Source organism: Carlito syrichta, unplaced genomic scaffold (genome assembly GCF_000164805.1).
Source record: "Carlito syrichta isolate Samal-C Ts95f unplaced genomic scaffold, Tarsius_syrichta-2.0.1 Scaffold309740, whole genome shotgun sequence".
Taxonomy (NCBI): domain Eukaryota; kingdom Metazoa; phylum Chordata; class Mammalia; order Primates; family Tarsiidae; genus Carlito; species Carlito syrichta.
In genome coordinates this window covers 202,845-216,846 of record NW_007253836.1, presented here as the reverse complement: position 1 = coordinate 216,846, position 14,002 = coordinate 202,845, and the positions used below count along the sequence as shown (strand labels likewise).

At 41.1% G+C, this 14,002-nt stretch overlaps 1 protein-coding gene across 1 annotated transcript in view; it reads right to left on the bottom strand.

Moving 5' to 3' along the window:
* Nucleotides 1-3,119: 3,119 nt before the first annotated feature.
* The window catches only part of LOC103270194 (probable ATP-dependent RNA helicase DDX60), a gene marked incomplete at its 3' end in the record, with an annotated part of 53,260 nt that continues 42,377 nt past the window's right edge, over nt 3,120-14,002 (bottom strand). Inside the window, exons 16-23 of the mRNA XM_008067741.2 lie at nt 13,369-13,535; nt 12,693-12,851; nt 11,201-11,350; nt 10,229-10,348; nt 8,265-8,360; nt 4,337-4,452; nt 3,329-3,471; nt 3,120-3,229 (exon numbers count right to left, since the gene is read on the bottom strand). Coding sequence (XP_008065932.2) covers nt 3,120-3,229; nt 3,329-3,471; nt 4,337-4,452; nt 8,265-8,360; nt 10,229-10,348; nt 11,201-11,350; nt 12,693-12,851; nt 13,369-13,535 — 1,061 coding nt within the window. The remainder of the gene's footprint in view (nt 3,230-3,328; nt 3,472-4,336; nt 4,453-8,264; nt 8,361-10,228; nt 10,349-11,200; nt 11,351-12,692; nt 12,852-13,368; nt 13,536-14,002) is intronic.

Here is a 14,002-nt window from a genome sequence, read left to right as displayed (position 1 = left end):
CCATCACAGATAGCTACAGAGAATAGAGGAAGACACTTGGACCAAAATGACAACTTCAGCAAGTACTCTAAATCACCACACTCATTGCTGCAAAAGATAACCTTCCTTGAACCATTCTATTTTTTTTACCAGAAAGTAGTATTTATTGAGAGGACAGAAAAAGCTGCCCCAGTGGGAGGGGACCCAAAGGGGTTACCCCTCCTTGAACTATTCTATATAGAATAAATATATTTTTAAAAATACTATTTTTTAAATGCCATATATTGATGAAAATGTCACATAATCCCCAGGTGTTAACAAAAAAGGGAGGGGAAGAAAAGAGGGAGGGAGAATCTTTTATTATTATAGGTGGTTTATCATCTATAGTCTAGATTTGGGGGTGTGAATTAAGTCACAGAAATTTGGCCATATTTTTATTTTATTTGGAGTTTGGATGGGACATTGTTACACAAAAGAGAAGCGTCCATCATAAAATCTTACTAGAAAATTACTATCATTCCAATTCACTCAGTTACTTTTAGAAGTCACTGCATCTTTGCTCAAAGCCTATAAAGTGATTGCCATTCATTCAGGTGTTTGTTCAAAAGGCTTCAGAAGAGTCTGATGAGACACCGGTTCTGGCATTCATCTGTTTGTGATGGCATCCTGGTCCCACCCTTCACTTAGGGGTGCAACACTGTGTCAGTTAGTTAAGTTCTCTATACCTGTTTCCTCCTTTGTAATAGTAATAAGACATCCATCATAATTAATAGTACCAAAGCCTTTATGTTCATCTCCCAAGTATTCTACTTGATTTAATATGTTCTGGGGGTTGTCCACATAAAGTTGCACTGAGAGAAAAGTTAGTGTCAGAGACACAGACAGATAAACAAGCACACTAAGAGAAAAAAAAAGAGGCCAAGATAATGTCCAAGAATAAATAAAATTAGCTAAGGGTTCTTAAGCTTTGTGGATTCAGACACCATTGAGGAACCAATGAGAACTTGGAAGTCTTATTATTTTATGACAATAAAATAATATGATTAAAAGAGATTTAAAAATGTAAAATTTTTAGAGCACAAAGTTAGTACTCGATCTAGGTTGGCTATTCTTACTCAACATATACTTAATAAGTACCTTTTACATACATAACCATTTTTTAGGAACATAAGAACACAACATTGGTCTTCAGGGAAGTATTCCAGTAAGATTTTAAAAGTATGCACGTAGGGCTGGATGCGGTGGCTCAAGCCTGTCATCTCAGCACTTTGGGAGGCCAGGTGAGAGGACTGCCTGAGTCCAGGGGTTTGAGACCAGCCTTGGCAACTTGGTGAGAACTTGTCTCTACAATAAGTAAAAAAATAAGCCGGTGTGGTGGCTTGTGCCTGTAGTTCCAGCTACTTGGAAGGCTGAGGTGGAAGGATTGCTGGAGCCCAGCAGGTAGAGGCTGCAGTGGCCATGAGTGTGCCACTGCACTCCAGGTGGGGTGACAGAGTGAGACTCCAACTCAAAAACCAAAAGTATGCATGTAAACAATCTAGGCAGCAAGTCGATCATGACTGGTGTCATGTTAGAAACACATACAAGGTGCCATGGAGAGAAGAAGAGGCCATCTAGCTAAGAAAGTCACAGCATTCTAAAAATGTTTCACATTAGAAGAGTCATGAAAAATGAACAGAATCTGGACACCTGGTATTGGCATCTGGGGCGAAATATTCCAGGAACAGTATCTAGCATGAGGGCTTCCAGGTGAGGTGAAGTTCCAGGTGAGGTGATAAATGTAAAGGATACTGGGGCTGGTCACAGAAGACCTTGATTGTCAAGCTAGGGAGGTACGCGTTTAGCTCTTTCCAAAGGAAAGTCATTAAAGACTTGGAAAGATCAGAATTATGTTTAAAGATGAGAGTTGTGCTTAATTACATTTATGTCAAATTATAATTTGTGTTCTAAAAATTTTACATATTTTAACTTTTAGTCATCATAACAATCTTATGATACTCTGTTATGTTTAACATGACAGCAGAATAGAGAATATATTTAACTTTTCAGGTTTTGAAAGAAAGATAAACTATCCACTATCCCTCTGAGAGCCAATGGGAGCGTCAATGGGCCATTTACGGGAATAGGATGAGAGAGGAAGAGAAATATGCAAGACAAATTAAGAAACATTTCCCCACTCACACCCCAGTGACTAGGTTGAAATCTTAGTTCCTCCACCTTGTTGGTTTACCACCACAAGATCATGCTGTGACTGTGATGTTAGTGAAAATGTGTTCTGCTTGATTTTGTATGTGTTGAGGTTTGCCTGCAAAAAGTTGCACTGAGCAGAGTTAGTGTCAGAGAGGCAGACAGACAAACAAGCGTGCTAAGAGAAAAAAAATAGGCCAAGATAAAGTCCAAGAATAAATAAAATTAGCTGAGAGTTCTTTTTTTTTTGAGTTGGTCTTCAGGGAGGTATTCCAGTAAGATTTTAAAAGTATGCATGTAGGGCATACTCACTCTGTCTCCCAGACTGTAGTGCAGTGGCCGCTCCCGGTCACCACAGCCTCGACCTGCTGGGCTCCGGCGATCCTTCTGCCTCAGCTTTCCAAGTAGCTGGAACTACAGGTGCGCACTACCACGCCCGGCTAATTTTTTGATTTATTGTATAGATGAGGTCTCGCCAAGTTGCCCAGGCGGGTCTCGGACCCACGGGCTCAGGCAATCCACTCACCTCAGCCTCCCAAAGGCGCGGGATTACAGGCTGAGCCACTGAGCCCGGCTAGCTAAGAGTTCTTAAGCTTTGTGGATTCAGACACCACTGAGGAACCAATGAAAACTTGAAGTCTTATTATTTTAAAAATTAAGGTTGCAATATCAATTGTAGATATCTATTCTGTAATTCTGATAAGTATCAATGAGGCAGCTTTTCAATTATGATATACAAGTAATGTCTATTACTCAAAACAAATGCAACGCAAGCACTTCTTACGCGATCTGTTGTTAGTGCAGCACGTGAGTGAAAATGATCAAAATAAATGCCATTATGTCTCACTGAACATACGTGCCGAAGGCAGCTCTTCAATTATGATATATACAAATATTAATAATTGATAATAATTTATGTTACCCGGAACAAAGATGGCTAAAGTGCTACTTACATGATCTGCTGTGAGCGCAGCACATGGGTGAAAATGGTCAAAATAAATGTCATTATGTCTTATTGAACAGATGTGCTTCTCTAGGTCATTGTATCTCTCTCCATAGAGCACTAAAAATGAAGAGCAAGAGTTTCCAAATCAGTGGAAATGTAGTGACTGAGATAATTTTAAAATAAAAGGCAAAATGTATATGAATGTATCAAACATACCGAGTCTAACTTTATGTGACTGTTTTCCTTGCGAGCAGTCTTTGGGAACATGGGCACGATAGCCTGCATGTCTTTTAGAAGCAAGATTTTTTCCCACTCTTTCGTCTTCTTGTTTCCAGTACCATTTCACTGACTGTAGCCACCTTAAAGAATAAACGTACATATGACTTAGACAGAACATACACCTACTTCTTGTGAGATTACGTGTGAGAAGAGAAAGTTTCACGTGCCTTAAAAATTGTCCTTAGGGGAAAAGGGTCTGAAGTCAGACTACCTGAGATTGAATTCCAACCTCCTCACTACTAGCTGTGGCACCCGGTTGGACAACTTCATCTTTCTGTGCCTAATTTTCCACATTTTAAAAAGAAATTATAGTAGTGGTATGAGAAGTACTACTACTTAACAGTACCAATGAAGAGAATAAGAAATCATTCAGGCTGCTGGGCACTTAAAATAAGTAAACATATCGAAAGCACTTAAAACAGTGGGAGATACCCTAGGAGTCTTTGCTATCTATAGTTGCTATCCACAGGCAAAAATCAAGCCCAGTGATGAAATGACATGGGGCTTTCAACTAATAAGGATTTGCTGTCTTTCCAAACTTTACTACAATGGAGGACAACGGATCTCAGCCCATGGCTGAGTGTGTCATGACATCTTTTTATTTCTTGGGGAAGGATAAAGGAAAGAAAGGAAGGAAGGAAGGAAGGAAGGAAGGAAGGAAGGAAGGAAAGTGTACTTTTTGATACAACGTTTTTGCAACATGGAGTGAATTTCCTACTCAAGTACAGATCTGGCTGGGAGAGTTCTTGATTTTTCTTTACAAAGAGTGACTTTGCTTAACAACGGCCAAGCGGTGCTAGAGAGATGCTGTTTCTTGAAGATCGAGAAATAAGCTATTAAATTCATCAGAAAGTTACGAAACTCTTCAGAACCCATGTAGAAAGTATGAAATTCAAACGTTCACTTCAAGCAAACATTTTGTCCAAACTGGAAGCTAATGCCTACTCAGTGAGATGTCCAGGGTTACTAATGGTAGCTGAAAGAGCCAAGAAGGGACATCGAATCATGACCAGGAGATGCTCCCAGACTTCTGCTCCAATTTCTCCACCAAGACAATGAACCTGTTCAGACAAAAAAAAAAAAAACCTCAATTGAAAAGTTGATTTCAACAAGGGTACCTGCATACTGAACATTGGTATACCTAACCCTGAACTGTACCCCACATCTTTAAAATTAAAAACTAAAAAAAAGTTTGATTTAAACATAGCAAAAGGAATAAGACATGGGATCTTGAAATGGTCACACATACTTCCCCATTATCTTTAAGTGACCATGCCAACTTTAAACAAATAACAGAAAATTTGACAACAGAAAATCTGGACGCCTGAATTTTCTTCAATTTCTGTAACTAATCCACCAACAATTTCTCTTTACTTTTAAAAATGTCTTTCAAAATCTGTGCATTTCTCTCCATGTCGACCGCCACCATCCCACCTCAGTTTCATAACCACAATCACCTCCTGACCACTATCCCAGCTTCTCTTTTTGTCCCCTAAATTCTTTGCATAACAGCCAAGGTGAGATGCTTAAAGGATAGATTAAATCAGGCCATGTCCTTAAATAAATTCCCTCAAGTTCTTTCAATATGGATGCCTTCAGACGATGTCTGGCATAATTTGGCCCCTGCTGCCTCTCTGGCTTCATCTCAAACCGCTATGCCTTCCTTGACTACGCTCCAGATAGAGTGACCTTTCGCTGTCCTTTGAACACACCCTTCCTCCCCAAGGGCGTTCACATGGCTTGTTTCCACGGCCTGAAATGTGGAGTCCCTCTTATTCAACTGGTAGAGTTGCTTAATGCCATTGCATACCAAAGACTTTTCCGAGCACGCATTCCATCACCCTGCCACTACTGCAGTCAGGACAGTCTACTCTTTCCCTTCAGAGCATGTCCCAATTTGTGTGCTCACTTGCTTAATTCCTCTTTCTCGATTAAACTACCATCATCCCTAATGAATAAGCATGGATGAAACTGCAACCTTCGACCGGAATATTCCTGGCACTGACACAATGCCTGGCACTGCGGAGGTACTCCGTAAATACCTGCTGAATAAATGAATCGATGACTTTTGACCAAATAAGGCAAATGGAACTAGATTCAGGGAAGATTCTAAAATGTGATCTCATTAAACAGATTAAATTATGATACCTGGCAGTCAACTGAAAAAGACTTACTAGCAGAGCTAGATTTTTTATTTTTTTTCTGAGTTGGAGTCTCACTCTGTCGCCCAGGCTGGAGTGCAGTGGCCGCTCCCGGCCACCGCAGCCTCGACCTGCTGGGCTCCGGCGATCCTTCTGCCTCAGCCTTTAGAGTAGCCGGAACTACAGGCGCGTGCTGCCATGCCCAGCTAGTTTTTTTTAATTTATTGTAGAGATGGGGTCTCGCCAAGTTGCCCAGGTGGGTCTCGAATCCATTCACCTTGGCCTCCCAAAGCGCGGGATTACAGGCTGAGCCACTGAGCCTGGCTAGAGTTAGATTTTATACACACACACACACACACACACACACACACACACACACACACACACACACACACAAGAACATACATCTTTCCACAGCCCATTTGGGTTTGTCCTGCTTAGATAAAATACCACTCTGCCAAATATTAACCATATGCTTTGTATTAGATAGAATTTTGCCTGATCCTGCCAGAATAGACATTAGCCTTCAAATTCTTTCAATTTTACCCTTACATAAAATAGGGAACACTGAGGTACTCTACGTCGTATCACTTCAGAGTTTTGAAATGGCAAAAAGTCAAGGTTCTGGATTGCATAGACAAAGTTATTGGACTTTTTTTTTTTGAGTTGGAGTCTCACTCTGTCGCCCAGACTGGAGTGCAGCGGCCGCTCCCGGCCCCCGCAGCCTCGACCTGCTGGGCTCCGGCGATCCTTTCGCCTCAGCCTTCCGAGTAGCTGGAATTACAGGCATGCGCTACCATGCCCGGCTGATTTTTTGATTTATTGTAGAGATGAGGTCTCGCCTTTTTAAAAACAGAAATATTCAAAGCCCTCATGATGCAATATATACAGATTAACCCCAAATAAATACAATAAACCAGTATCAAACAAATCAAAAGCACAGCCTGTTTGGTAGCTTCATGTTTACAAGGAAAAAATGTTAAATATAGGTTTGTTATCTTTTTCCCCTTTAAATTAAAAATCTCTTGGAGTAAAAGAATACTTCTTTTTGTAATGTTGAATCTCTTTGAATAAGTATTCTTAGTGATGCTGCTGTATAACTGCTGAATATCTTCCACTTGCCCCTATAAGTCTACATTGCTTTTCATTCTGCACTCTGTTCAAGAAACTGACCCATAGAGGCTACCTCACAGCGCACTCATGCTTTCCGGTTCCACTGGATTTGACCATTGGAGAGTCTTGGCAAGAGATGATCAGGGAGGAAGATGAGGTCCAGGTCATCCCTTCTTGCAAGTTCACCTTGAGCCGCCTACGTTTCTCAGCTAAAGCAACAGCTCTTCACAGTGTGAGCAGGCAATTCAGTTTGAATTCCCTTGAGTTTCAGCAGACAATTCTTGCCCTGTCCCTTTAAGCCTGGGAGGAAACTACTGCCTCTGGATTTCTACACTAACCCATGTGGATTCCCTCACACACACCTTTGAAAAACACCCTTCCTGAAACTTGCATTTTAAGTGTGTCATTTGTTTTCTGTTGGGACCATGGCTGACAAAATAACTTACGAGAATGGACAGAGCCCAAAATGGAGTTTCTCTGGTCTCTTTGAGCTCATACATGACAATAAAATAATCCTTTCCTGGAACCTTGGGCTAGTCACAAGACATTAAGATGAACATCTTTGTCCTAAGAACCTATCTTTCAGCCACCAGCCCTGCCTTCTCATTTGTGTGTCTGACCCAGCCATCTAGCTACCAGCCCACCTTTGTCTATGTGCTCATGACTGACCCACCCATCCATCTGGTTGTCAAAAATAGGAGAAACAGACTCTGTCACCTGTGAATGCTTGTCTGTCCCCCACCCCGCAAAAAAAAGTTTTAAAAACCCCTCATCCCAAGCATTTCCCCATGCTTTCTTTTTTTTTTTTTTTGAGTTGGAGTCTCACTCTGTCACCCAGACTGGAGTGCAGTGGCCGCTCCCGGGCCACCGCAGCCTCGCCTGCTGGGCTCCGGCGATCCTTCCGCCTCAGCCTTCCGAGTAGCTGGAATCACAGGCATGCGCTACCACGCCTGGTTGATTTTTTTATTTTGATCATTGTAGAGATGAGGTCTCACTGCCCAGGTGGGTCTCGAACCCGTGGGCTCAGGTAATCCATTCACCTTAGCCTCCCAAAGGCGCGGGATTACAGGCTGAGCCACCGAGCCCAGCGCCATGCTTTCTTTAAGCCTCTGGCCCCCTCTCCAGTCTTGGAGAGGTGGATCCACCCTCTTTCTCTCCAATTTACTTTCTAAATAAACGATCTTTCCTAATTTAATTTCTGTACAATTCTTCGCCATCCCCGTGACGCCAGCACACTGACCTAACATTATGTAACTGACATCACTGTTGGAGCCAAAAATTATTTGCTTTAGAGGTCAAAGACTGAATTTTGACATCTCCATTCAGGGACACTTATGCCATGGTGGTTGAATTTTATTCTTTCTGAGACTGGAGTCGTCCATGAAAGTTTCCTCTCCCACACGGAACTCAGTAGGGCGCACCGAGAGATGCCGTTGAGTCACGTCAAGAAAAGGGAGCTGAAAAACTCATTGTGATTCACTGGAGAAATTGCTCAGAAAAATGGGCCTCCCCAGTCTGGACTCCACCCGAGGGGACCAATGTCCTGAAGTACTAAATATCTTCATTGTCATACTTATGTGCACCAGGAAATTGACCGAAAGAAATAACACCAAACCTACCTCGTCAAATATAACGTATCTGATCTTTTTTACCCAGTTTTGACGATGAGGTGCAAGTAGTAGAATTTCAAAGCAGGCAGGCACTGTGATAAGTACCTAAAAATAATAATAATATTGTAAGAACTAATATTTTGAGCACTTACTATGTGTAGACATAATCATAAGAATATATGAGCTAGACTTATGAGTCTTGAATGTACCTGCTGATAATTAGCATATAATATTGCTTCTAAAAATAAGTTTCATCGACTATTAGCTTGAACCCTATGTAACTGCAACTCATGTAGACCCAAAATGGCAGACTGCCAGATTTAAAGTTCAAATCCTTGTTTACGGTCATTCTTTTAAAAATAGAAATTGCTCATGATGACAAGCTTGGTTCTTTAAAACCTGACTCTGATATAGAGTTTGGGTCGACAGACATTTATTCAGAATCAACAACTATGAAAGGGGGTGGGAGGGCGGAAGCGGGTTTGGGCAGAGAGGGAAGCCAACTGCAAGGCAGGCCTGGTGGAGCCTTGGCTAACCTGGCTCGGAGGTCTGGAGTGAGTACTGCCTGTCAGAGTTCCTCCACAGCCAAGATGGCTCGCTGTTGATACCCCAACGTAGCTCAGTCGAGGGATGTGATTGCAGAGGCAGCTGGGGAAGTTGACAGCTGGCATCTACCTTGACTACAGTCTCCATACCTGGGCAAGCCCTTTCTTGAATGGTGATCCGGGCAAAACATCTACCACGCAATGTCCTATAATCACGTGTTCACTTTCTGTTTAGTCTTAATTGTTGATTTGTGAGTTCACTACAGAGGAAAACTGTCTACGATTTAGGTAAAACTAGGTATATTATCCATAACACAACATTTTAAAAACTATAATGAGTATCGTTAACAGACACTTATCAAGAAAAAGTAACTCTGGTTAGAAATTAATATTTGTTAAATTTTTAAATAATTTATAGCATTCTTCAAAATATTTTGAATTCATCTATAAACCAAGATGACACAGGGTAGGTAGCACAGGCTAGACACAGATAAATAAGTTTTTTGTAGGCAGGTATTAGGAAGCATTCAGACATTTTTAATTATAATTTTTAAATTTCAGGCCAAGTTGGAATGTGAACTCAGCAGCTTCCCGTAGCCCCCTCGGCAAATCAAAAGAAAGGCCCATCAGATATAAGAATAGGACGGCCCAAACTTTCAGTTCATGGTTTAGTATAACAATCACTAAAAATCTTTCGGGTTCCCTGTCAAAGGTGGAAGGCTGAATACCACCTCTTAACTAACCAAAGCCATAGAAATGATAATAAGACCACCTTTCAAATCATGAACTTGTGAACTAGAAAAGTCCGGCAGGTCTCCTACAAAAGATAACGTGCTCTGGAAAAGACTGTACCTCCTCCCGTCAGAAGTGGAGATGTTTGTCTCTCTGGAGTGATGGTTACCTGTGCTCCACCCTCTTTAGCATAGCAATTATTGTGAAAATATATCTAGATTTTTAGTTAAGAGCAAAAGTCTTTCTTTCCACCCCCCGTCTCTCCCATCACCCCTACCCCTGAGAGAGAGACTAGCTCGTGCCAGGCCTTTCTGGGACAAAACTTACACCTGTGCTTTCTTTCCTCTCTTCTTCTTGCTGATAAACTTTGTTTTAAAAGTTTGCTGAGCACTCTACAATTCAATTTACGGCCGAGTCAAAGAACCCATGAGTTTTGTGCTGCACTCCAACCAGCATCACAATAAATGATACTTGAAATTGGAAATCAAAATGTTAGAGTCCTTAGAGGAAAATGAATTCCAGCTTTCACTCTTTGGAATGTAAAAATATAGATTTTCTCCAGAGATATTTTGTCTTTCATAAAGTCAAGGAAATTATTCTCACAAGGCCTTGTGAAGATGTCAGAGCTCTAGGTGAAGGGACATATAAGTGCTGTCATATAGTTTGAAAGCAAGTTTATTCATGAATATATCCTACCTGACTGTTTAGGGCATCGTGGCGATACTCCCTCGTAAAAACACCACATAGAGCTTCCCCACTTGGCAGGTTTTTAGTAAACCGATTTTGAACAGTTGCTGCTACTTGATTAACAAGGGCCTGATAGATGAGGAAAGAGATCCATCAGTCACATAATAAAGCAGATGGAGGTGAAATCTCAGAGGACCATGGGAACTTTCTAAAAGTGGAGAAAGCTTAAGAACCCTTTTCTTCTATCCATCCACTCTAAATACAATGAAGAGCTCTCTTTGATACCTGACTCAGCTTAAGAACCTCATTGATAAAAAGTAAAATGCAAAACAAAAAACAGTCCTCATTAGAAGGAAAAACAGAAAACATTGCCCAGACTTCAGAAAAAAACAGCTGAATACCTGGACGACCAAGCTTGGAGAGAAACAATGAGTTTACTCTACAAGCAAGGTCAAGAGAAGATTAGTCAAAGGTCGACTTTGAGTCTCTTATATTTGGTGGCTTCCCCCAGATGTCCAAAGGTTGAATATATACATCAATGCTATTTTAGCCTCTGAATCTGGGAGGAGGAAACACAGATTAAAAAGTAGAGTGATGGTCAGCCTCGGTGGCTCAGCCTGTCATCCCAGCACTTTGGGAGGCAGAGGCGAGTGGATGGCCTGAGCCCACGGGTTCGAGACCAACCTGGGCACCTTGGCGGGACCTTGTCTCTACAATAATTCAAAACTTAGCTGGGCGTGGTAGCACAAGCCTGTTGTTCTGGCTACTTGGAAGGCTGAGACGGAAGGCTGACAGGCGCCCAACAAACAGGTCAAGGTTGGAGTCACCGGGAGTGTGCCATTGCGCTCCAGCCTGGGCGACAGAGTGAGACTCCAACCCCCCAAAAAAAGTAGAGTGATCTAGACCTGCCACGTGACCATGTGCATTTGTTTGAAAGAGGAGGTTGGGGAATCAGAAGGCAGGTGAAAGTCGCTGAGCTACCTTGGTTGGGGCCACGTAGACAACCACCCCATCATCGCTCTCCTTCAGCACCTTCTCCATGCAGTAGTAGGAAGCGTAGGTTTTGCCTGAGGACGTGGGGGCCACGATCACTGCCGACTCGTAGTTATCCACCACATCCAGGAGCTCTCGCTGCAGGGTTCAGAGCACCATTTGTGTCAGGAAATTCGTGTCAACGGCACATGACCAAAGCAAGGCCAGTATCTTAACACACTTCCAAAGTGATTTCCTGACCCTCACATGGAATGATTGGGGGTTGAAAACGCACAGAAAGATCTATAAGAGAAACTGAAGAGTTCATATCATTCTCTCAGGAGAGGTTGTGTTTATGCTTTTGAGCATCTGTAAGATGGGTTTTATGTGCGAAAAAGGGAGAGCGAGTCTGAACACAATGTTTTATTATGGGGAAGGTTTTCGGGGTGATTTTTTGTCACTTAGTAAATACAGTTGAGAAATTAAGTTGGAAGTAGCCAATGTGTATATTTGTGACGGTGAAAAGTAGCTGAGGAGGAGAAGAAACAGCAAAGCCTCTTGGTTTCACTACTTCTTCAGTTCGGCAGAATGCCAGGCACTTACTTTGGAGGGCAGGTGGGCGCCTCCTCCCTTCGGCCTGTGCTTTCATTCATCAAGATGACGACTAGTTGAAGAGCAATAAGCCTACCTGATAGCTAGAAGATGGACAAACACCCCAAACCCCCAACACGCACACTCTCTTCAATGCAAGTCGACGCCGACATTCAGCGTGAAGGAGGCACCATAGAGGTTAACAGTGTGTATCTGATGGTTTCGTGTCCTGAGCAGAAGTAAGGAACCCGTCTTCCCACTTGGGGACAAGAGGCATGCATTTTTTTTAAGGCACCCCACCATCGTCAACAGAAGACAGGTGAAGTCAGATTCTGAAAGGGGCGGTCTATTCGGCTGAAGTGATAAAACTGCATTGAAGTTATAAACATGTTCAATTTTTCAGCAAATTCTGTAAGGTTCAGTGTATGTAGAAAGGCATCCCTTCTAAGTTTTATCTCTACCAATATTAATTTCATATACATCTGTAGAAAAGTAGCTACGATGGTGACAGGTGCAGTGTGTAGATTTCTAAACGATTGTATCTATGGTTGAAACCACCCAAATGTTTCTGGGCACATCTGTATATTTTCATACAAAGTCTTATTGACACAGAGGCAGCCTGGAGCCTTTTCATCGCGATACAGCTGGATGACACAGACAGAACTTCAAAACACATCCATGAGTCCGTCGAAGTGCCTCCAAGGAAATGGTCAGTGTATTAAATGAAAATGTTACTTTCTAAAAATGAGAAAAAATAGTCTACTTTGGCACTTTCAGCAGCGGAGAATTTTTAAATGGTGTGCATCAATATTAAGAAGTTCGTGCCAAGTTTTAGAGCTACAAGAATGAGACACTCCTGAGGTCACACAAAACAATAAATGCAATAATTTTGTTTGATTCACATCATTACCTGCCACGTGTCAGGAATAAAGTCGTGGACTCTGGGATCTGGATCTTTTCTTTCATCTCGTATCAAGTGATGGCCCATGTATTGCAGCTGAAACCGAACTGGCCCAATGCCAATGGAATATTTGTCACTTTTCTTCTTCTTTATGTCATCTCCTGCCTTCTTTATCATTTTTAAAGCCCATTTGGAAAGAGATAGCAAAATTAGAACATTATTTAAACAATTAAAACATTTACTACTGAATATCTTCTATGTGAAAAGCATTCTGTTATCTTTTAAATCTTTTAGACTAGAGGAAGGCTTTACCACTTAAATCATCATCTTTACTGGGAATAAATTAGTAGACATCAAGGTTTTTAAATATACATCATAACATTTTTAGCTACAACCTGATATATTTAAAGATAATTGGCACCACTGTTTTGAGAAGTTTTCCTAGAATTAACTATATGATTAGTTTCAAGGACATGCAGAGATTATCTGGCGTTTAATCTTTTGTCCAGGCCGGCATTTATACAAATTTTCTAATTCTAGATTACTTCAAGATTGGGCAGTGAGAGTACTAATGATGATAATATTTTCGGTAAGAAAAATCTAGAAGAGATGACCATATTTGCAAGACATTTTATGTATACCTCATGGCTACCCTATTATAATTGAGCTATTCTGAGAATATTACCTGGGTTGGAGATAAAGAACTTGCCAATTCATTGAATCCTAAATACTTAAGACATCTGGCTATGAGTTCTCGATCTGATTCTTGCAAAAGTTCTGGGTATTTTTCCATCAAGGAGTGAATCCTTTTCATCATCTGAACAGCTATACTTAAATCTTTTGTGATTTTGCCTAGATAAAGAATACACAATAACATTGCTATAAAGGCCATCAATAATAATAATTTTTCATTATCCAAGATTAACCATCTAGTCTGTCAATCTTAATGAGACTCATTCTCTTAATTGGCATTAATGGAGCTTTTGGAGTAAAAAAAGGCTAAGTAAAATAAAATTAAAGTTCAACTATCCACATTTCGTCATCTCCATAGATGACTGAGCTGTAACTATGTCCATGTTGGGAAGAATTAGTTCATAATAGAAATAAGATGATTAAAGATCAAGTTTATGAAGAATAACAAATCTTTCTTCTATTATTCTTACATCTCCTTTACTATGTTCAAAGAAAGATATCTGTATGACTTTAAATATCTGCTTAAAAACTTAGCAACTTTCTTAAGTCCTACTGCTGTTAGCTATAAGTATTTGGCGTAATCACTGGAGCCATTCAATTCAATCCATCTATTCCAACTGCCACAA